The sequence below is a fragment of the Chanodichthys erythropterus genome, chromosome 10, assembly GCF_024489055.1.
Source record: "Chanodichthys erythropterus isolate Z2021 chromosome 10, ASM2448905v1, whole genome shotgun sequence".
NCBI lineage: Eukaryota > Metazoa > Chordata > Actinopteri > Cypriniformes > Xenocyprididae > Chanodichthys > Chanodichthys erythropterus.
Genome location: NC_090230.1, coordinates 19,210,281 through 19,232,535, shown reverse-complemented (window position 1 = coordinate 19,232,535; position 22,255 = coordinate 19,210,281). Strand labels below are relative to the sequence as shown.

The 22,255-nt window shown below is 35.3% G+C and overlaps 2 protein-coding genes across 3 annotated transcripts in view; one reads left to right on the top strand and one right to left on the bottom strand.

The window, feature by feature from the left end:
* ptpn4b (protein tyrosine phosphatase non-receptor type 4b) overlaps positions 1–2,341 on the bottom strand; it is a 38,911-nt gene extending 36,570 nt beyond the window's left edge. For both annotated transcript variants that reach the window (XM_067396387.1, XM_067396390.1), the window contains exon 1: positions 2,041–2,341. The gene's annotated coding sequence lies outside the window, so the exon portion shown is untranslated. The remainder of the gene's footprint in view (positions 1–2,040) is intronic.
* A 1,524-nt stretch (positions 2,342–3,865) lies between these two features.
* mrasb (muscle RAS oncogene homolog b) lies at positions 3,866–17,274 on the top strand. Its single transcript, XM_067396386.1, has 6 exons — positions 3,866–4,026; positions 7,001–7,207; positions 11,954–12,107; positions 12,614–12,713; positions 14,281–14,360; positions 14,451–17,274. Exons 2-6 carry the CDS (start codon positions 7,015–7,017, stop codon positions 14,548–14,550), a joined length of 627 nt encoding a protein of 208 aa, XP_067252487.1. The 5' UTR covers positions 3,866–4,026; positions 7,001–7,014; the 3' UTR covers positions 14,551–17,274.
* The last annotated feature ends 4,981 nt before the right edge of the window (positions 17,275–22,255 follow it).

The following is a 22,255-nucleotide window of genomic DNA, read 5'->3' as shown; positions in this document are numbered from 1 at the left end:
AAGGTCTTTTTTCTTTTTTTTTTTTTGCGCCGCACAAAAAGTATTCTCGTCACTTCATAACATTACGTTTGAAACATGAACTGAACTGTTTGAAATATGTCTTTGGCTATAGAGGCCTCACTGAGCCATCAGATTTCATCAAAAATATCTTAATTTGTGTTCTGAAGATGAACAAAGGTCTTACAGGTGTAAAACGGCATGAGGGTGAGTAATAAATGACACTTTTTTTCATTTTTAGGTGAACAAACCCTTTAAAATTTGACTTGTCCAAAGAAAGATTTGCATTAGATGTTTACATCAAGTGGCAGCCCAAAAACAGTATCTTATAAGATACCGCTGGACATTACAAGTAATGTGTTACAAGTAAAATTGCATACATTGTTAAAAATGTATAAGTTATATTTTACAATTGCATTCACACTTCATATGTTGCTTGTAAACATCCAAAGCAAATTTTTCATTGGATGTCAAGTGGCAGCCAAAAAACAGTATCTTGCAAGATACTTCTGGGTATTACAAGTAAATTTTACAAGTAATTTTTTACAATTGTATGTACACTTAAAATTTGACTTATCCAAAAAAAGATTTGCATTAGATGCTTACGTCAAGTGGCAGCCCAAAAACAGTATCTTACAAGATACTGCTGGACATTTTACAAGTAAAATTGCATACATTAGTAAAATCTTACAAGTAATATTTACAATTGCATTGTACACTTAAAATTTTACTTGTAAAATTGCATTGGACATCAAGTGGCAGCCCAAAACAGTATCTTACAAGACACTGTTAAACCCATCAAGTAACATTTTACAAATAAATCTGCATGCATCCTTGATTTCACAAGCAATTTTTCTTCAATTATATGCGTACGTAAAATTTTCCATGTAAAAGTCCAACGCAAGATCTTTCAAGTGGCAGCCCACAACATTACTATACAAGACACTGTTGGACCTGACAAGAAAAATGTAACCAGTAAAATGACATTCTTAATTTTACAATATTTGTTTATAACCGCAAGTTTACCTAAAACTTGTACACATCTAATGCATGATCTCAGTCGTGAAGCAAAACCAGTTGAGAACCACTGAGCTAGAAGATAAGACAAATATACTAACAGACCAAAAGAATGTCATTCATGCACTCATTCATAACACATCATCCATCCAAGTCACCTATTACACCTGAACCAAAGCCAGCTTTACAGAAGCATCCAAGCCTACTGCAATAAAAACCACTCAACTGATGCAGTTGCATGACACGTCAATTTTTGCAGGAAAGGGGGCTTTTCATCCAAACAAGCACATCATCAGAAGAAAACCACACACACACACAGATCTTGCATTACAGTCTGTTGAAGAATGCGCACACACACACCAGGGGGACAGAACAGGAGATGATGTCACCGACTCAACCAGGGGAGATGCGTAGTGCCCAGAAAAGAATTAAAACAAACCTTAATGCACCAATATAAGGTCCTCTCTCTGGCTCTCAAGCAGATTATTTGCATGCAAAGGATGAGAGCTGGGCTTATGTAATGATGTGGCAGAGAAAAGAAGGCACAATGGGAGCAGCTGAGATGTACAGATGTGACATAAACCTTAAATAAACACAAAAGCTCAAATATATCTCACATGACAGCTGAAGGATCTCGAAAAGAGGCCATTGAGAGGGTTGCCAGGTATCAAGAACAGAACGAAACACACTATGCATTCAACCCATGTTGCCTGGCTGCACAAATCACATACTCTGCATGCATTTGGACATCATATGGATGGATTATCTTGACATGCAGCAGAAATGAAACCCTGGACGTTACATAAAGGCATTTGCTTGGCATCCGAAGCAACCTGTCCCTAAAATCAGCGTGCAAGGTGAATGCACGCTTTATGCCTCTGCCTGTGCACCATTTCAGGGATCTGGAAGCTTGCATTGGCTGGTTTGGTTGCTATGCAATGGGATAAAAAAGGAAGACAGGGCATGCATGCATGCATGCATGAATGGTGACACCAATACAGAAATACAACCATAATGCATGCTTACCTTCATATACAGCTTTAGGAGAGTCCAGTGAATTGAAGATGATCTTGAATTATGATGGAAGGAGAATAGGAGGGGGGGAGAGGACAAAACGGCAGCTCATCTGCAGGAAAATAACCACATTGCTGTAGATGTTCACATTACATTCAATTCAAGGGGCCTCTGGCACAGTAAGAAATGATCATTCCAAAATGGGGACGCGATTCTGGCTTCTTCTTGGGTTGCGGTGCATTAAATAAAAGCCTCAAACGCAAATGCAATCTTCTCTGTGGCTGCTGGCCGGGTTTAGCTCTATAATCCTGCATATGACTCTGTATTGCCGCTACTGGCTGCTGCGGCTGCAACGTGCAGCGTTAACATGGCGCAACCGCACACGCCCCGCCTACATTCTCATAGGTCTGACGTGAGGGCGTGGCCGACGCGCGGAGGCGGGGCTTACAATACATAGGTTCAGTTCTCAGATACATTGTAATCAAGGAATCAAAACGTATGACAACATATCATTTGTGTACATTTAGTTCAAAACCCAGACTAAATGCACACTTTTATTTGTAAGATAAAAAAAATGTGAGATGGAATATCATAGGTTTCCCAAATATTTAACCTGCCACTACTAATACACGATCTAAGCTTGTGTGTGTTTGTAGCGCCATCTTCCGGAGAGGATGTATTTACGTCTCATTTCCAAGGTGTGACCTGAATCTGCACTTCTAACATAATTACATCGCATTAACACTTTATAGAAGGCAGCAACTCTCGGTTGAACTCTGTCATTTTGAAACGGGAGGTTCAGGCTCTGATTGTCGTTTGAAGCAGGTTTAGATGACGAGAGAGGGTACAGGAGAAAGTCTGTCTGTTACTAGGCAACCATTAGGCTATGAAGTCATAGATAGCGCGAGTCGAGAACACATCTACAGATCTGTTTCCAGCATATTCTCCTGTAGTAAATTACATAATTTGTTTGTGTACAAATGAGCCGGAAACTAAAATGTCTCTTATCTTTAGCTGAAGCAGCGTGGGTTGTGAAACTGCATATTAATTTCCATCAGTTGAATCATAGCTCGTCAGTCGGAAACCGTTGGATTTTGTTGGATATAAAGCCATGTCAGATTTAAAATTTGACATTGAACCTTAAAATATAGTATAATAACAGTTTTTTTTTTTTTTTTGGAACATGTAGCACCTTGTTGTATGATACACGAATTGCTTCACCATTTTACGTCGAGGCGTCTGTCAACGACATGTCAACAAACCCGAACGCCCAAAATGATTGACAGGCATAGGTTTCTTGACTGAAAAGTACGGGAGATTCCCTGACTTTTTTACCTGAAGAGAAAGGGTCGTCAGACGAGTGAAATGTTTCACACTTCTTTAAGTAACATGACATCTGTCAATACATGTCTAAAACTGGCTCCTTTCCTTCTATATACAGTCAATTAAGTATTTATTCAGTTATTTTGCTTCATATTTAATTTGTTTGTCTAATAAAATGAGTAAAACTAATCTATAAAGCAGATATAAGCACTCTTTGAAATAAGGAATTGACTCATGAGTGCTTCCAAACTGTGCTCTGACAGTGGAACGTACCAAACCCGAGAGGAAGAGGGGTGACCAACTAGCTGTTTTCCATATTTATTCTATATATATATATCTAAATTGCGATTTATCAATTTAAATGAACAATACTTTTACAAAAAGTGACGTATCACCAATATGTGTGGTCAAGTACTTAAAATAATTTTGATATTTGTGAAAGAGCTGAGCCGTTTCCCCCTGCCGGAGCTGTTAATATGTGTAAACTAACTGTGAGCGCTCTCGAGGTGTGAGGAACTGAAAACGGCTCTTCGCGTGGCCCGATAAAAAGCCACTGCATCCAGTTGTATAACAAATAGACAAACGTTTCAGCGTGAGTATTTACTCGGTAATGTCGGCAGCAACATCTGTGGAAACGGATCGGGCTATTGGCATATGCTGTCATCTTCTGATAAGGTAATCATTTTAATGCATGCTGATTGCATCTATCAACAGCTCGAAGGAATAAAATCTAGGTTTCTATATATTAAACGGGCGTTTTAAGATGATCCCCGATTGCTTCTATATAGATATGCATGTTTTACCAGTTAAATCATGCATTTGTGCATTATGCATATTAAGTGATCATATTGGTGAATTGCAACATAAAGCGGTGCAAACACACATATCTCAAAATGCAGGATGCATTGTTTCCTTTTTGCCAGGAAGATGCTTTCATTGCAGTGCAGCAGCATATAATGGAGATCATAGATAAGCACATACCTTAGATAAAGCCTAATGGGTAATGCATTAGGCAACCCAGACAGAATGATCAAGGTGGGTGTATTGATATATGCATAGCTCAGATGAGTGCTGGAGACATGCACAGATTTGATAAATCACACATAAAGCACAAATATACAGTCGAAAAGAGAGTGTACAGTTGTACGATGGGAAGTAGGTACAGTACGTGACATATGGTTGACTTTACAAGCGATAAACCGAAGGCCGATTAATCGGAAATTAATTTAGCGGGAAATATTCCGATTCTCTTGTAAATAGTTCACGTTTTCAGTTATTTTTAGTGAATAATTATTGTGAAAATTATTTACTCAAATATGTAATAAAAATCATGAATAATGTATTGTAATTTATATGTATCTTTTAAGTAAATATTTAATTAAATGTTAACAAAATCTCATTTGCCATTGTAAAATTATAGTATGTATATCGGCATCAGCTTCGTTCAACCACTTTTGTACGCTTGTGTTTGCTGACTGTGGTATATAAAATTCCCGCACACGACATGCGGACAAAAATATAAAATTTGTTTTCTCGTTTTGGTTAAATCATGGCGACGAATTAAGAAATTGTTCCCACGACTTATTTAGTTCCCTCAATTTAGTGAATAATGGCCATGTTGTGCTAATTCATTCCTTCGTTTTGATTTAATTAAAACAAGGGGGCAAATTATTACAATGTGGCCAAGATTTTGTAAAGCCAAAGGCTATGGAATAATACAAGACGCGTCACTCGTATTTCTTTGAATGGGAGAAAGTGCAACGCACAATATGGCGGAATAAGTCCCGCCTTCAAAATAAGAGCCAATCACTGATTGGTAAAGCCATCGCGTCACTGCAGCGGCCGTTAGAAGCTCCGGTTCCTGTAGAAACAGTCAGATGCGCGCTTCCTACAGAGACGCACACTTAGGACTGCGCATGTGCATTAGCTTGATCCAGCCTGAAAAATACAGTTTTTTTGTCATGATTCGAGCGTTTAGAAACAAAATTTATAAGACAGTTGTCAGATTTCATTGGTGATTTAAAATATGAAATTTAATCGAAAGCTTAGCAAATAGCTTTGGAGAATTTGATGTTTCCACATTTAAAGGAGCTGCACTTGAATGCCCGAGAGGCGTTTCAAAGATGGCCGCCAAGTGAAATGACTTGTCTTAAAAGGACATTGGTAAAACGAGGGAGCGAATTATTATATTGTGCGCATGATTTAGTAAAACAAGGGAACGAATTAGTAAAACATGCTGACGAATTAGCAGGTCATGGGAACGAATTGTTAATTCGTGGACACAATATACATTTTTTTTGGCCTGTTTTAGAGCCAGGTGGTTTCATGATCCTTAAGAAGTGAAGTCATATCCCAGATGATTTCAGAAAGGAAATCCTGAACTTCCCTCTATTGTGGTTGACAGGAAGGGCGACTGGAAGAGATGTGTAATACTGACATCTGACATCAGGGGTATAGATCCAACAGTTTGGGGTGTTTAATCCCAAAATAAGAGCTAGTGTTTGAGTTTTTGAGGTTTTTCAGTGTATTTCAGAGGCTTTGACATACTTTCATTTGTACAGTTTTAGCTCACTGGTCAATCTGTCTGGGGTTTTCTTGTTGTTGGCAGTTTCGAGCTGAGATCACACTGCAAAATCACAGCGTGGCAATCCAAGTGTCTCGTCTAGACCGTATTTCCTGTGTGTGTGATCTGGTTGGATGTCTGGGAAAAGCCTCGGTTTGCACACTGCCTCTTTATGCCAATATAGAGTCCATTAGTGACATTTCAGACATTAAAAGTCTGAATCGCTGTTTGTTTCTCTTAAAGAAACAGCTCACCCAAAAAATGAATGTGTGGTCAGCATTTTATTTACCCTCATGTTGTTCCAAACTCACTTAGTTTCTTTTGTAAAACACAATGGAGAGGATAATTGAGTATGATTTTTTTTTTTTTTTTTTTCAATGAATCAGTGTAAAAACCTTAATGAATCATACCTTTCCTGTTCTTGAGTTCAACTCACTGACTCGTTTTTTTTCTGAGATTTATTCTGAATGAACTACAATGTTTAGAAGGGGAAAAAATATGGTTTTATTTACTGGGATTAGATTAGATTATGAAAAGTAAAGGATATTTTAGGACATTATATTATTGGTTAATATTGTTTTCCCAACCCACAAGGTCTTGGTGACATCAGCAGAAAAGAAAAGTTGTTTTGAGGCAGAGAAAGTTTTTACGTTTTGATAAAAGAGTAGAAAAAATAATATTGTTTTACATTATTATTTTTATATTATATTTTCACATTTTTATATTTTATTATTTTTATCATTATCAATATTTTATTATTTAATTTTAATTAAAAATATTTATTTATGTAAAATAATTATTATTAACACTATTTTACTTCTAATAATAATAATTAATTAAAAAATTTATTTTAATTAAACTTTTTTTTCAATTAAAATTTCTACATTGTGTGTTCAGATAACAAAGAAACTCCATGAAGGCACTGGTGCAAAAACACTTTATCCTACTGACTCATTTCATCTGATTAAATAATTCAGATTAACATCTAATCAACTGTTTAAAAATATACATAACATGCATTTGTATGCTTTCCTACCAAATCGACAGCAACATCTCTCATCTGACACCATTTTCTCTCTATTGCAGGTGTAGCTGTCTCCATGGCAACCAGCGTGGTTCCCGGGGACAACCTGCCCACATATAAGCTGGTTGTGGTGGGAGACGGAGGCGTGGGGAAAAGCGCTCTCACCATACAATTCTTCCAGAAGATCTTCGTCCCTGACTACGACCCCACCATTGAGGACTCGTACCTCAAACACACCGAGATCGATGGACAATGGGCCATTTTGGATGGTGAGCAGTTCAGTGCAACGCCAATAGAGGGCAATGCGGCTTAAACAAATCAGAGTTTATTTTATGCACAGCAATAAATCATGAAGCAGTAATTTCTGACTATTAAATATTTATATGAGCACAAAATATTACTCACAAAATGATGAGTTAGAGTTAAAAGTTACAGGGAAGAACAACAGTTAAAGAGAATAAAATGAAATATTTAAGATATTTGTAAATTATAAAATATTTTACTTTTAATATATTTAGAGTCTAAAAGATGCAGGAAAAAATAAAATATGTTGTATACCACAACTATATTGTATTCAGTGTTATTTTGGTATTATCTATTTACTTTTATAGTATTAGCTTTTATTTTCATATTTAGTTTTAAAGTTTTTGTTATGTGCTTTTGTCATTTTTATTAGTTAATTTTTTTTATCCCAGTTATTTGCAAAGGCAACATTTCTATATATTTTCTATTACATTTTTAATTCATCTAATGTTTATATTTTATTTTATTTCAGGTTTATTTCAATTAATAACATGTATTTTCGTCGTTTTAGTTAAAGTTGCTGACAGTAACTTTTTTTGGTTAAAAATGATCCAAAATCAATTTTTGAGCAAGTACATATCCAGCCAGTGTTCAAAACTATCTCCTTACCTTAGCCCGATTCACAATGGTAATAATGTTTTATAATAAAATCAGTACTGGTAGGTTTCCGCAGGAAATTTGAGCATGCAGCTGTTCGTCTTTGCGTCATTACGTCACGCCTGTTTACATGAAGAAGGAGTCCCAGCTAGTAGGCTATATCATGTGAAGACGCTGTTGGTAGTGGATCATTTATAGCCTTTTCTCACAGCAGCTGAAATAATGAAACTTATCATTTTGATGACGGATTGTAATCCAGAAAGGTCCAAATGACAATCATCAGTGATAACTTGAGATTCACCCATAGTCAAAATCAAAAGACTTTGGACTAGGGAGAGGATATAGAAATAGAAATCTACAGGTAACGCTAATACACACTAAATACACATAGTCATGCAATGCTGATGTTGTTAACATTAACAATTTGAGAACAAAGTATAACAATAATAATAATTTCTATGGTTTGATGTGATATGAGCTAAGTGATCATTAGATTTAATCCCCATTGGCAGCACAATTTATTGTTGACAGCCCACACAGAATGTTACTCCTCAACCGAGGCACAACCCACGTAAAGATAATTCCACAAATAACTGCAATTGCAGGTTTCAAACAGAGATGGCGATAAAGAGGCAAAACTTATGGACTTCAGCTTTAAAGGGTTAGTTCACCCAAAAATGAAAATTCTGTCATTTATTACTCACTCTCATGCCGTTACACACCCGCAAGAACTTTGTTAATCTTCGGAACACAAATTAAGATATTTTTGTTGAAATCTGATGGCTCCGTGAGGCCTGCATAGGGAGCAATGACATTTCCTCTCTCAAGATCCATAAAGGTATTAAAAACTAAATTAAAATCTAAAAGTAAATCAGTTTATGTGAGTGCAGTGGTTCAATATTAATATTATATTACGACGAGAATATTTTTGGTGCGCCAAAAAAATAAAATAACGACTTATTAATGATGGCCGATTTAATATAAAACACTGCTTCAGGAAGCAGCGGAGCATAATGAATCAGCGTGTCGAATCAGCTGTTCGGAGCGCCAAAGTCATGTGATTTCAGCAGTTTGACTGATTGACACGCGATCCGAATCATGATTCAAAATATCTTAATTTGTGTTCCGAAGATTAACGAAGGTCTTACGGGTATGGAACAGCATGAGGGTGAGTAATTAATGACAGAAAATAAATAGTTCAATGTACCATGTAAAAATAATAAATAACTATTATTATTAATAATACAAAATATTTTTTAATCACAACAAATCTGCTATTGATAATTTTTGCTGTTATAATTGTATATTTACAAACCCGATTACAAAAAAGTTGGGACACTGTACAAATTGTGAATAAAAAAGGAATGCAATAATTTACAAATCTCATAAACTTATATTTTATTCACAATAGAATATATCAAACATATCAAATGTTGAAAGTGAGACATTTTGAAATGTCATGCCAAATATTGGCTCATTTTGGATTTCATGAGAGCTACACATTCCAAAAAAGTTGGGACAGGTAGCAATAGTAGGCCGGAAAAGTTAAATGTACATATAAGGAACAGCTGGAGGACCAATTTGCAACTTATGAGGTCAAATGGCAACATGATTGGGTATAAAAAGAGCCTCTCAGAGTGTCAGTGTCTCTCAAAAGTCAAGATGGGCAGAGGATCACCAATTCCCCCAATGCTGCGGTCAAAAATAGTGGAGGAAAAATAGTGGAGCGATATCAGAAAGGAGTTTCTCAGAGAAAAATTGCAAAGAGTTTGAAGTTATCATCATCTACAGTGCATAACAGAGGTGTTAGTGAGGCCAGCAGGGGGTGCTCACCCTGTGGTCTGTGTGGGTCCTAACACCCCAGTATAGTGATGGGGACACTATACTGTCAAAAAGCACCGTCCTTCAGATGAGACGTTAAACCGAGGTCCTGACTCTCTGTGGTCATTAAAAATCCCAGGATGTCCTTCGAAAAGAGTAGGGGTGTAACCCCGACATCCTGGCCAAACTTGCCCATTGGCCACTGTCCATCATGGCCTCCTAATCATCCCTATACACTGATTGGCTTCCTCACTCTGTCTCCTCTCTACCAATAAGCTGGTGTGTGGTGGGCGTACTGGCGCAATATGGCTGCCGTCGCATCATCCAGGTGGATGCTGCACATTGGTGGTGGTTGAGGAGATTCCCCCTTCAATATGTAAAGCGCTTTGAGTGCCCAGAAAAGCGCTATATAAATGTAAGGATTATTATTATTATTATTATTATTATAATATCATCCAAAGATTCAGAGAATCTGGAACAATCCCTGTGCGTAAGGGTCAATGCCGGAAAACCATACTGGATGCCCGTGATCTTCGGGCCCTTAGACGGCACGGCATCACATACAGGAATGCTACTGTAATGGAAATCACAATATGGGCTCAGGAATACTTCCAGAAAACATTGTCTTTGAACACAATCCACCGTGCCATTCTCCATTGCCAGCTAAAACTCTATAGGTCAAAAAGGAAGCCATATCTAAACATGATCCAGAAGCGCAGGTGTTTTCTCTGGGCCAAGGCTCATTTAAAATAGACTGTGGCAAAGTGGAAAACTGTTCTGTGGTCAGATGAATCAAAATTTGAAGTTCTTTTTGGAAAACTAGGACGCCATGTCATCCGGACTAAAGAGGACAAGGACAATCCGAGTTGTTATCAGCGCTCAGTTCAGAAGCCTGCATCTCTGATGGTATGGGGTTGCATGAGTGCGTGTGGCATGGGCAGCTTACACATCTGGAAAGGCACCATCAATGCTGAAAGGTATATCCAAGTTCTACAACAACATATGCTCCCATCCAGACGTCGTCTCTTTCAGGGAAGACATTTTCCACCATGACAATGCCAGACCACATACTGCATCAATTACAACATCATGGCTGTGTAGAAGAAGGATCCGGGTACTGAAATGGCCAGCCTGCAGTCCAGATCTTTCACCCATAGAAAACATTTGGTGCATCATAAAGAGGAAGATGTGACAAAGAAGATCAAAGACAGTTGAGCAACTAGAAGCCTGTATTAGACAAGAATGGGACAACATTCCTATTCCTAAACTTGAGCAACTTGTCTCCTCAGTCCCCAGATGTTTGCAGACTGTTATAAAAAGAAGAGGGGATGCCACACAGTGAAAAACATGGCCTTGTCCCAACTTTGAGATGTGTTGATGCCATGTAATTTAAAATATACTAATTTTTCCCTTAAAATTATACATTTTCTCAGTTTAAACTTTTGATTCTGTTTTTATTCACAATTTGTACAGTGTCCCACCTTTTTTGGAATCGGGTTTGTACATCTTCATCACATGCTTTTATCCAAAGCAACTTGCAAAAGTGAAAAATATTGTTGCAAAAGATGAGCAAAAGTTACTGGGGAAAAAGCTTTATTTAATATTTATAAATTTGTCAAATATTTGACTTTTACCTTTTAATATATTAAAGTAAAAAAAAATAGATGATATATTAATGTGGAATACTTTCAATTTTTCTCATTACAAATTTTCAACAACAAGAAGTGAAAATTTACATTTAAAAATACAATAGTAAAAATACTTAAAAACAATAAGTAAAAATTAAAATGTATCTAAATAAAGTAAAAACATGCTTTTATTACAAAAGATGAGCAAAAAGTACTGTGAAAAAAGCTTAATTAAATAAACATTAATATATTTAATATAATTATATTAATTGTAAAATAAAAAAAATCAACACAATGAGTGAAAAGTTTAATTTAAAACTAAAATAGTAAATGCAAATACATTAACAAAAATAACTAAAAAATGAACTAAATAGTAAACAACATTCTTTTATTACAAAAGAGGAGCAAAATTACCATGAAAAAACAATTTAATAAACATTTATAAATTTGTAAAATATTTTATTTTTTATCTTTTAATATATTATATTAAGACTTATATAATTGTAAAATACTTCCTTTTTTAATTACGAATTATAAATAGAACAATGAAAGTGAAAAGTTTAATTTACATATAAAATGGTCAATAAAAATGCAAATGAATTGAATGAAGTCAACAACAGCGTGTATTTGTGTGAAACTGCAGTGGCGATCTGTGTGTTTGTGTAGTTCTGGACACGGCCGGGCAGGAGGAGTTCAGTGCCATGAGGGAGCAGTACATGAGGACCGGAGACGGATTTCTCATCGTCTTCTCAGTCACTGATAAAGCCAGTTTTGAACACGTGGACCGTTTCCACCAGCTTATTCTGAGAGTGAAGGACAGGTACGAACACGCATCAACACACATTTGAGTTGCAGACTGGTGCGATTTAGGGTATGTTTACATGACAACGATGTACTAAAACCAGAAAAGTTTTTCCTTTGTGTTTTTCACGTACAGAGAGAGTGTTGTCCAAATGATCCCCATTCACACGGATCCGCGAAAATGACTAAAAATGCTGTACTATTCATGCCAGGCCAGTATTTGGCGATGCCACTTTGTAAAGAAACACTACGTGTTTATACACTACTTATAACGCATAATACACATGTGCGTGACGTCACCATTTTCACAAAATCTCGTTTTTGTAGTTTTCACTGAGACAATAACGGTATCGTTATCAGTAACGTTATTTGTATCATTTTCAAAAACCAGTTTTCAAAAGTTTGCATTATCAAGCCCCCAAAATGCCATTGTCATGTAAATGAACAGCCAAAATGCATAAAAAGTTAAAGCGGTGTCGTGTAAACAGCCCCTTACTGTGTCTCTTGATTGTGTCTGTGTCGCAGGGAGTCGTTTCCCATGGTTCTGGTGGCAAATAAAGTTGACCTGGTGCATTTACGCAAGATCACTAGTGAGCAGGGACGAGAGATGGCCTCCAAACACAGCGTGAGTGAAACCTGTGATAAAACCTGCGATCTCATTCTGAATGAACTACAATATACACAAGCTGATCATATGGTTTTATCTACCGGGATTTGATTGTGAAAAGTAAACCATGTTAGGACATGATATTATTGGTTAATATTGTTTTTCAACTCACAAGGCCTTGATTACATCAGCAGTATAGAAAAGAAAGTTGGTATGTTTAAAAAAAAAACTTTTGGAAACTAATTTTGTTTTACAGTATTATTTTTATATTATATTTTTATATATGGCTCCAGCTTATATTTTTTACAGTAATCCAAACCAAAAAATATTTCACGTTTACATTATTATTACATTGTATTTTTATTTAAATATGAACTATTATTATTATTTAACCTCTGATTTAATTTTTTTTAAATAGTTTACAATATTGTCAAAGAATGCAATGCAAACCAATAAATAGTTCACAATAAGACTATCAATGTTTATTATTCAGAAAGAGTAAATTTTGATTTCATGTTGAATTTTTCGTTTTTCTTATCAGACTGGTTCCAATAATAATAACATAATTAATAATAATGATAATAATTCTAAATCTTTTTGAATCATGTAGATTTGCCATTAATAATCTTGCCATTGTAAAAGTTGCATTTTTGTCTTCATCGCAGATCACATATTATTATTATTATTATTATTATTATTATTAATGATCAATTCATTTATTTTTTAAATATTTTTATTTAATATTTTCAAATATATTTTACAATATTGCAAACTAATAAATTGTTCACAATAGAACCATCAGTTTTTATTAAGAAAGTCAATTTTGATTTCATGTTGAATTTTTCATATCACACTGGTTCTAATAATAATAACATAATTATTATTAATAATAATAATACTAAATCTTTTTTAATTATGTACATTTGCCATTAATAATCTTGCTATTGTGAGGGTTGCATTTTTGTGTCGTCATCACAGTTCACATATTATTATTATTGATCAATCATTTGTTATTTTTAATCTTAATATTTTAAAAAATATTTTCAAATATATTTTACAATATTGCAAACCAATACATAGTTCACAATAGGACCATCAATTTGTATTAAGAAATAGTCAAATTGTATTTTGTATGTTGAATTTCTAATTAATTTTTCTTATCAAACATGTTCAAATATTTCATTAATGAAACAATAATAAAAAATATAAATATTATTAATAATAATAAAAAATATTTTTAATTACAACAAATCAACAAATATTTTTGCTATTATAATTGTATTTTTGTCTTCATCACATATTTCATATTATTATTAATATTATTAATCCATTAATTTGTTATTAATTAATCATTTATTTAGTATTTAAAAAAATATTTTACAGGATATTCTTACAATAATAGATTAATTTCATCTTGAATTTTTCATACATTTTTCTTATCAGACATGTTGTAATATTTTTATTATTTTCATAAAAACCTTGATAATTATTCTAATAATTATACTAATAATACATTCTTAATCATGCCACATCTACTATGAATAATTTTTGCCATTGTAATTGTGTTTTTATGCCTCCGTCACAGATCACGTATATTGAGACGAGTGCAAAGGATCCGCCCATGAATGTAGACAGAGCCTTTCACGAGCTCGTCAGAGTAATACGGTGCGTTGAGTTTACAGATTCAATCTACTTTGACCCTCCGTATGCATTCCCATTCACCTCAATGGCATCGATGTTGATCTCTGTTCACAGTCAGCAGATCCCAGAACGGGGTCTGAAGAAGAAAAGGAAAGCCAAATGGCGGGCGGACAGACCTTCGGGTTCCCAGAGGCTGCACTGCGTCTTACTGTGACCGCACACCCTCTATCTCTGGGCGTCAATGCCGCGATGATGACTCCAAGACTCGGACTGTTAAAACACACACACACACACAAGCACCCACACAAACACAGCTATGATAATATCCAGGAACTAGAGAACACAGCTTCAATATTCAATATAATGTGGAATTTGAGGCAATTTCACAGGATTTTCCAAGCAGGTGACAAATGACAGGATTCTAGCGCTGTTCACTCATGTTATTTCTCAGAGAACAATTCAGAGACAAACTTTCTGAGGCCTTGTTTTGTATTGTGTTTCTATATTTATTGTGCTGAATTCTATATTGTTAAGTGATTGTTAATACAGCGTAACGGCTTTGAAAACGACCTGTTCTTGGAATAGACGTCTGTACCGATCAGTATTACAGTTGCATATATATAGATGCACTCAGAAAGGGGGAGGGGGGGAATAGTGGTTACCATAGTTACCATATTTTTATGAATAAAATTAAGATACATTTCCAAAACACTGCAAAAAAACAAAACACAAAACAGCAATAGGGTTATGCATATGACACTAAAACAACACAATTAAGAGAATTAAAGTAAAAAATAAACTTGAAATTACATATTTCAACAACATTTTACCATAAAAGTGCTCATCTTATTAAATAAAAACGTTTTACCATATATGGTGAGCTCATCCAATAAAGTTTTTTTCTGTTAAAACATTACTCCAATTTTACAGTGTAACATTATTTTATAGTTGATTTTAGTCAATTGAATGGCAGAAAAATACAAAAATAAGGTGCGTTCATGCCATGTTGTAATCATCTTAATGATGAGATTTCAACTTGTAAAAAGCGCTCACGTCCTCTAGGGCTGTGACATTACATTGATTCACGATACAAAGAATCTGGAGCAATTCTGATATTTTCCGATCTATTGAATCGATTCCAAGCTTAGTTACTCTGCTTGCTTCTAGTTCCTTTACACACACCACTTAAACCTAAAATAAACAGTCATTTCACTCGGCGGCCATCTTTGAAACGCCTCTCGGGCATTCAAGTGCAGCTCCTATCTCTTTGAATGGGGAAACATCAAATTCTCCAAAGCTGTTTGCCAAACTTTGGATTAAATTTCATATTTTAAATCAATATTTGAAATCTGACAACAACTTTCTCATAAATTTTGTTTCCAAATGCTCGAATCATGATAAAAAAAAACTGTATTAACTGCGCACAAGCGCTCTTCAGCACTCTTCTTCATGAGCATTTGAGTGTGCGGTTAAAAACTAGCCTAGAGCGCCATCTGCTGTTAAAACTAAGCTCAGAATCGATTCGAGAGAGAAAATATCAGAATCGATCCAGATTCATTGTCTCGAGAATCGATGTATTGTCCTCGTAATTATGAGCTTGTAATTAGTTTGTAAGATGGGTATTTTCTGAGAGCTCCTACATGTAACATGTGACCACTGCTGATAAATTTAGGCGTCGATAGTGTTGCCATAGAAACGCATAATTCCCAGTTGGAGGACGTGAACAGCTCCAAATAGAATCTCATGTGTTGTAATCTCGAGATTAATTAAAACATTGCACGAATGCAGCAATACCTTTCAGTACTCACAGGAAAACGTAACTATGTTACGAGGTAGGACTTTTGTATGAAAATTCGTACAATGTGAAATGTACAAAAACGTACAATTATTAGAAAGTACGCAAGGCCCACCCTAACCCCACCTCAATCCAATCCTAACCACGATTAGGAAGTAAGCAGATTATACAAAAATGTACAAATTAATACGAATTAGCCAGCAATTCGCCAAAACCTAAAATAGTTACGAATTGTCATGAGATTGTTTCCACTTAGAAACAATAGGTAACTATGGTAACCGGAACTCGTTCACCCGGCGCTAAACCACGCCCCCCAATGTGTGATGCGTTGCTGACAGTATCTGTTAAAAACTCAAGGAAAGGTTAAGATTATTAGATCAAGATCTGTAAGACATCAGCTGATTGTAGATCAAGACTATCACAATTAAAGTTTTGTACATTTAATGCCTGATCTCAATTACGTTGCCATAAAAACTGAGTCAATCAGTAATTGCACAAAAACGTTACAGTGTTACATTGTGTCTTTGATGCTTTTGTTACATTGTTACAATGTAACATTCAACTTTGTGACATCAAGGACCATTATGAAGTCATTGGATCAAGTTCTGCCTTGATCTCGCGTTTTTCTTTTTTCGCTTGTCTTGAATGCATTGTCACTTTATTTTGAATGTTTTCGCTCGTTTCGAAGTTCTCATTAATGTTTTGAATGTATCGTATGTTATTCTATACGCCAGTTTTGCTTTTTGTTGTTTCAAAAAGTACAGCTTTAGTGTTTAGCATATTAAAGGAGCATCGTCCAAGTAGTTTGTTTTGTGATTCGTCTGCTCTTGTTTTTACTGCGTGTTATTTTAATCTTACGAAATCAGATCTGTTTTTGTTTCAAAGACTGGATGTCCTCCTGACATTTTCAGTTTTGTTTGAAACTTGGTGCAAGTTTTGTGGTTCAGTTATTTCTGGATTTTTTATTTTTATTTTTTTTAAGTAATTTATTATACAAATTCTATGTATTCTGTGATCATGTTTGTATGAAGATGAAAATCATTAAGACCAAATAAGGCCAAAAACATGCTCTGAAAAAGAAGGGATTTTTTTGCATCAGGAATATTGTAAGAATTTGTAAAGTGGAATATAAACATATTATAATAAAAACCTAATAAATCAATAAATTGTCCACTCGTTATTTTATTTATTTATTTTATTTTAATAAATTTGGCATGATTTAGTTGTTCAAAAGCTGAACTTTATTTAATACTGTAGTTTTTTGAGAAACTATTTACACACATATAAATAACAGAATAACAGAAAATAACAGAACATTTAGCTTTGTTTTAAAGTATTGTTTTACCCTATTACTCTAGGGGGTTTTTTCTATTCCAACCATAGCCCTTGTCTAGGTTATACCTTTTCAACCACATGGTGGCGCTATTTACCAGGGAACACTACAGAGAGAAAGTGTACACTACAAGTTTAAGAAAAACAGACCTTTTAACCACAAACATCTTTATTCTTCTGTGACCTACTTTACATTAGAGGAAATCAGTCACCAGATATGAAACACGTACTGTCAACACATACTTATATTCATAATTATTATAACCTTACAGACAGGCACAACAATACCGCACATCTTACCCACAATTAGTGTACAGAAGGAAGTTATATTCATTTACAAGAGGAACATTTAGTAATTGCAATACCCCTGAGACATCACAAACCATTATATTCAAGGTGATGGGAAAGGGGTCGCAGAATTTTTTTTGAATGGATTTAGAGCACGGAATAGTGATTTTGCTGCTGTTATTGTGCTTTAGTCCCACAGTCATTGTGACAAGAGAAATAACAGCAATTCAAGGTCAAGGTTCCTGTGTAGCCCTACATCAGATAGAGATGACTTACACACTAAAATATCCAAATATTGTTTTATTGACTTTTTTCTGCATGTATTTCTTCCTCAGAATTCATTACTGATTGAAGATTTTTAATGGTTTCATTACCTGAACCAGCTTTTGGACATCAAAAATAGACTGTGAACTAACCAAAGGGATCTGTTCCCAAATTTTTGGCTTATAAATTTCTTGATGTTAGTGAATGGGGGTCTCGATTTTGAAGCCAAAAAAAATTGCATCCATCCATCCTTCATAAATATAATCCATACAGCCCCAGGTGGTTAATAAAGGCCTTCTGAAGTGAAGCAATGGGTTTTTTTAAAGAAAAATATCCATATTAAAAACTTAAAATAACTAGCTTCTGCCAGATGATCGTATGCATACTGCGCAAGTCGACTTGAGTAACCCCTGGCGCGATGTATGACGCAGGATTAGACACCTCTCGCGGTTCAAACAATTAGGGCTGTGCAACAAACTCAAGCTCCTCTTCTCTTATATCAAAATCCTCTGACATTTTTCTTCAAAATTTCTCATTTTAGGCTTCAAATTCATGGCCAGTGTTTTGTTTTGCTCTATCATCTGAGCATTCATATTCGTCATTGCATCATGTGTTGGGTCAGAGGTCACTCTTCCACCACAAATCATTGAGTACGGCCGTCTACCGGAAGCTAGTTATTAAATATTTAATATTTTTAATATGGATATTTTTCTTTACAAAAACCAATCGCTTTGCTTCAGAAGGCCTTTATTAACCCCCTGGAGCCATATGGATGGATGCATTTATATTTGGCTTCAAAACACGCCCCTCATTCACTACCATTATAAAGCTTGGTAGAGCCAGGATATTTCAGAAATATATCTCCGATTGTGTTCGTCTGAAAGAAGATAGACATATACACCTAGGATGGCTTGAGGGTGAGTAAATCATGGGATAGCATAATTTTCATTTTTAGGTGAACTATCCCTTTAAGGCTGCAAATCTTTTTAGTTTCTTGACATCATATCATTAGAATATAAAAACTTTCTGTAAAATAAATAAAAGTGAAAGTTAAATAGTGCAGCAGGCTGCAAAGCTAAACTTACAAATCTGGTTTAAAGGTGGCCTAGAATGTTCTTTCACAAGATGTAATATAAGTCTAAGGTGTCCCCTGAATGAAGTTTCGGCTCAAAATACCCTATAGATTTTTTTAAATTAATTTTTTTAACCGGCTATTTTGAGGCATCATTAACTATGCACTGATTCAGGCTGCGGCCCCTTTAAATCCCCGCGCTCCCCTCCCCCGAGCTTGCGACTATAATGCAGTGCATAAACAAAGTTAACACAGCTAATATAACCCTCAAATGGATCTTTACAAAATGTACCTGTGAGTATAATATTTATTTGGATGTTTACATTTGATTCTGAATGAGTTTGATAGTGCTCTGTGGCTAAAGCTAACATTACACACTGTTGGAGAGATTTATAAAGAATGAAGTTGTGTTTATGAATTATACAGACTGCAAGTGTTTAATAATGAAAATAACGACAGCTCTTGTCTCCGAGAATACAGTAAGAAATGATGGTAACTTTAACCACATTTAACAGTACATTAACAACATGCTAACGAAACATTTAGAAAGACAATTTACAAAAATCACTAAAAATATCAAGATATCTTGGATCATGTCAGTTATTATTGCTCCATCTGCCATTTATCGCTGTTGTCCTTGCTTGCTTACCTAGTCTTATGATTCAGCTGTGCACAGATCCAGACATTAATACTGGCTGCCCTTGTCTAATGCCTTGAACATGAGCTGGCATATGCAAATATTGGGGGTTACGTAGCAGTCAGTGTTATGTTGAGATTCGCCTGTTCTTCGGAGGTCGTTTAAACAAATGAGATTTATATAAGAAGGAGGAAACAATGGAGTTTGAGACTCACTGTATGTCATTTCCATGTACTGAACTCTTGTTATTCGACTATGCCGAGGTAAATTCAATTTTCAATTCTAGGGCACCTTTAAGTCGTTCATCAACGACAAACACCGTCCGCGCGAGTGCAATGCTCTTAATGATATGAATGGACATCTGTGGGGCACGATACTTCATAGGAGCAGAAAATACAGTATTTCGAAGGTATAACCTCATGAATTAAATATTTTACGTGTTATATTACACAGCTCTATATTTCTGTCTGCTGGTATTACTGCACGGTCTCGCGTTCGTTTAACTGGCTTTGAGGACTTCAGTATAACTTTCGCTGTATGCTGAACATAAACGTTTGGTAGATGGTTAAACCAGGGCCGTGCACAGACATTTTAATGGGCAGTGGCCCAAACCAAAAAAAGGGGCACTAAAGGGATGGTGGGGGTGGGGGTGGTGCTTGTCAATATAATTTGTCATTTGTTACAAATATCCAATTAAAAGAGAGGACTGCACCTTCACTCTGACTCTTTTGAGTGGACTCTTAGGCCATATCATCTTAAAATAGCTAATGAATAACAAAATATTTTAAATAAAAAATAAATTTGTTCCAAATTATTATCCAAATGACATATCAGTAGGAAATTATTTCTCATATCTTAACTGTATCAGTCTCAGACAGCTTTGTTCAATAGTTTGCCAGGTCTTCTTGGGTAAATGGAAAACCTACTTAAGTTATTCCACATTATTAAGCAAGTCACCGTTCTTGTGCAATATGAGGAGGAAGAAAGATCTTTCTGAAGATGAAAATTCATGAAAACAACATATTCTGCAAAAACTGAATAGAGATTGTTGAATTATTAAAGGATTTTGTGAGTGATTCAGAGCACAGCAGAACTCAGCCAGATAACGGCTTATTAAAAGAAAGTGTCAGTCAATTAATTGTATTAAGAGGGCAGCAAAAAGCCAGTTCTGAGCAGCAAACAGGTATTTAAAGCTGCTGGAGTCTCAAGAGCCTCTCCATACGGGCTGGCAGTTGATTTTACATTTACCTAAGAAGAACTGACAAACTATTCATCAAACCAGTCTGAGAAGAAAGACAACAAACACTTTCTTTGAAAAACTAAAACCTGAATTTGTAATATATTCATAATAATTTGGAACTCATTTAGAACATTTATAGTATATGATATTATTCATTTTTGTTACAGATTACTATATCAACTAAGAATAGATTGTAATGGGAAATATTCTTTATAGGAGTTAAAGGTGCCGTAGTATGGAAAATTGAATTTACCTTGGTATAGCTGAATAACAAGAGTTCAGTACATGGAAAATTACATACAGTGAGTCTCAAACATTGTTTCCTACTTCTTATATAAATCTCATTTGTTTAAAAGACCTCTGAAGAACAGGCGAATCTCAACATAACAGCGACTGTGATGCACCAGTCGGGCTCATTAATATGTACGCCCCCAATATTTGCATATGCCAGCTCATGTTCAAGGCATTAGACAAGGGCAGCCAGTATTAACGTCTGGATCTGCACAGCTGAATCATCAGACTAGGTAAGCAAGCAATAACAGCAAAAATGGCAGATGGAGCAATAATAACTGACATGATCCATGATAACATGATATTTTTACTGATATTTGTAAATTGTCTTTCTAAATGTTTCGTTAGCATGTTGTTAATGTACTGTTAAATGTGGTTAAAGTTAACATCGTTTCTTACTGTATTCACGAAGACAAGAGCCGTCGCTATTTTCATTTTTAAACACTTGCAGTCTGTATAATTCATAAACACAACTTCATTCTTTATAAATCTCTCCAACAGTGTGTAATGCTAGCTTTAGCCTTTTAGCCATGGAGCAGAGCCTCAAACTCATTCAGAATCAATGTAAACATCCAAATAAACAATGTACTTACGTGATTAGACATGCTGCATGATGAACACTTTGTAAAAATCCATTTTGAGGGTTATATTAGCTGTGTGAACTTTGTTTATGCTGTTTAAGGCAGTCGCGAGCTCGGGGGCACGAGAATTTAAAGGGGAAGCGCGCTGTATCGGCGCATATTAAATTATGCCCCAAAACTGCCTGCTGAATGTTCCACATGAGGATTTAGCCCATCTCCCTTACGAAAATTAATCATGGTTTTATTATAGTAAAACCATGGTTTCTGGCGTATTGATTGCCATTTCTATTTAACCACACAAATGCTATAGTTAAACTGTGGTTTTTGTAGCACAGACAGACTGAGTGAGCGAGCAGGAAAACACGGGGCGGATTAGCAAAATTAGTGGATCTTCAGCGGAGCGATAACTGAATGTTTTT

Bases quoted from the DNA above. Each gene is read 5' to 3' on its own strand.
- mrasb (XM_067396386.1), top strand. From the start codon at position 7,015: ATGGCAACCAGCGTGGTTCCCGGGGACAACCTGCCCACATATAAGCTG. The intron at 12,714-14,280 runs GTGAGTGAAACC...CCTCCGTCACAG, and splicing joins AGATGGCCTCCAAACACAGC to ATCACGTATATTGAGACGAG. The intron at 14,361-14,450 runs GTGCGTTGAGTT...CTCTGTTCACAG, and splicing joins GAGCTCGTCAGAGTAATACG to TCAGCAGATCCCAGAACGGG.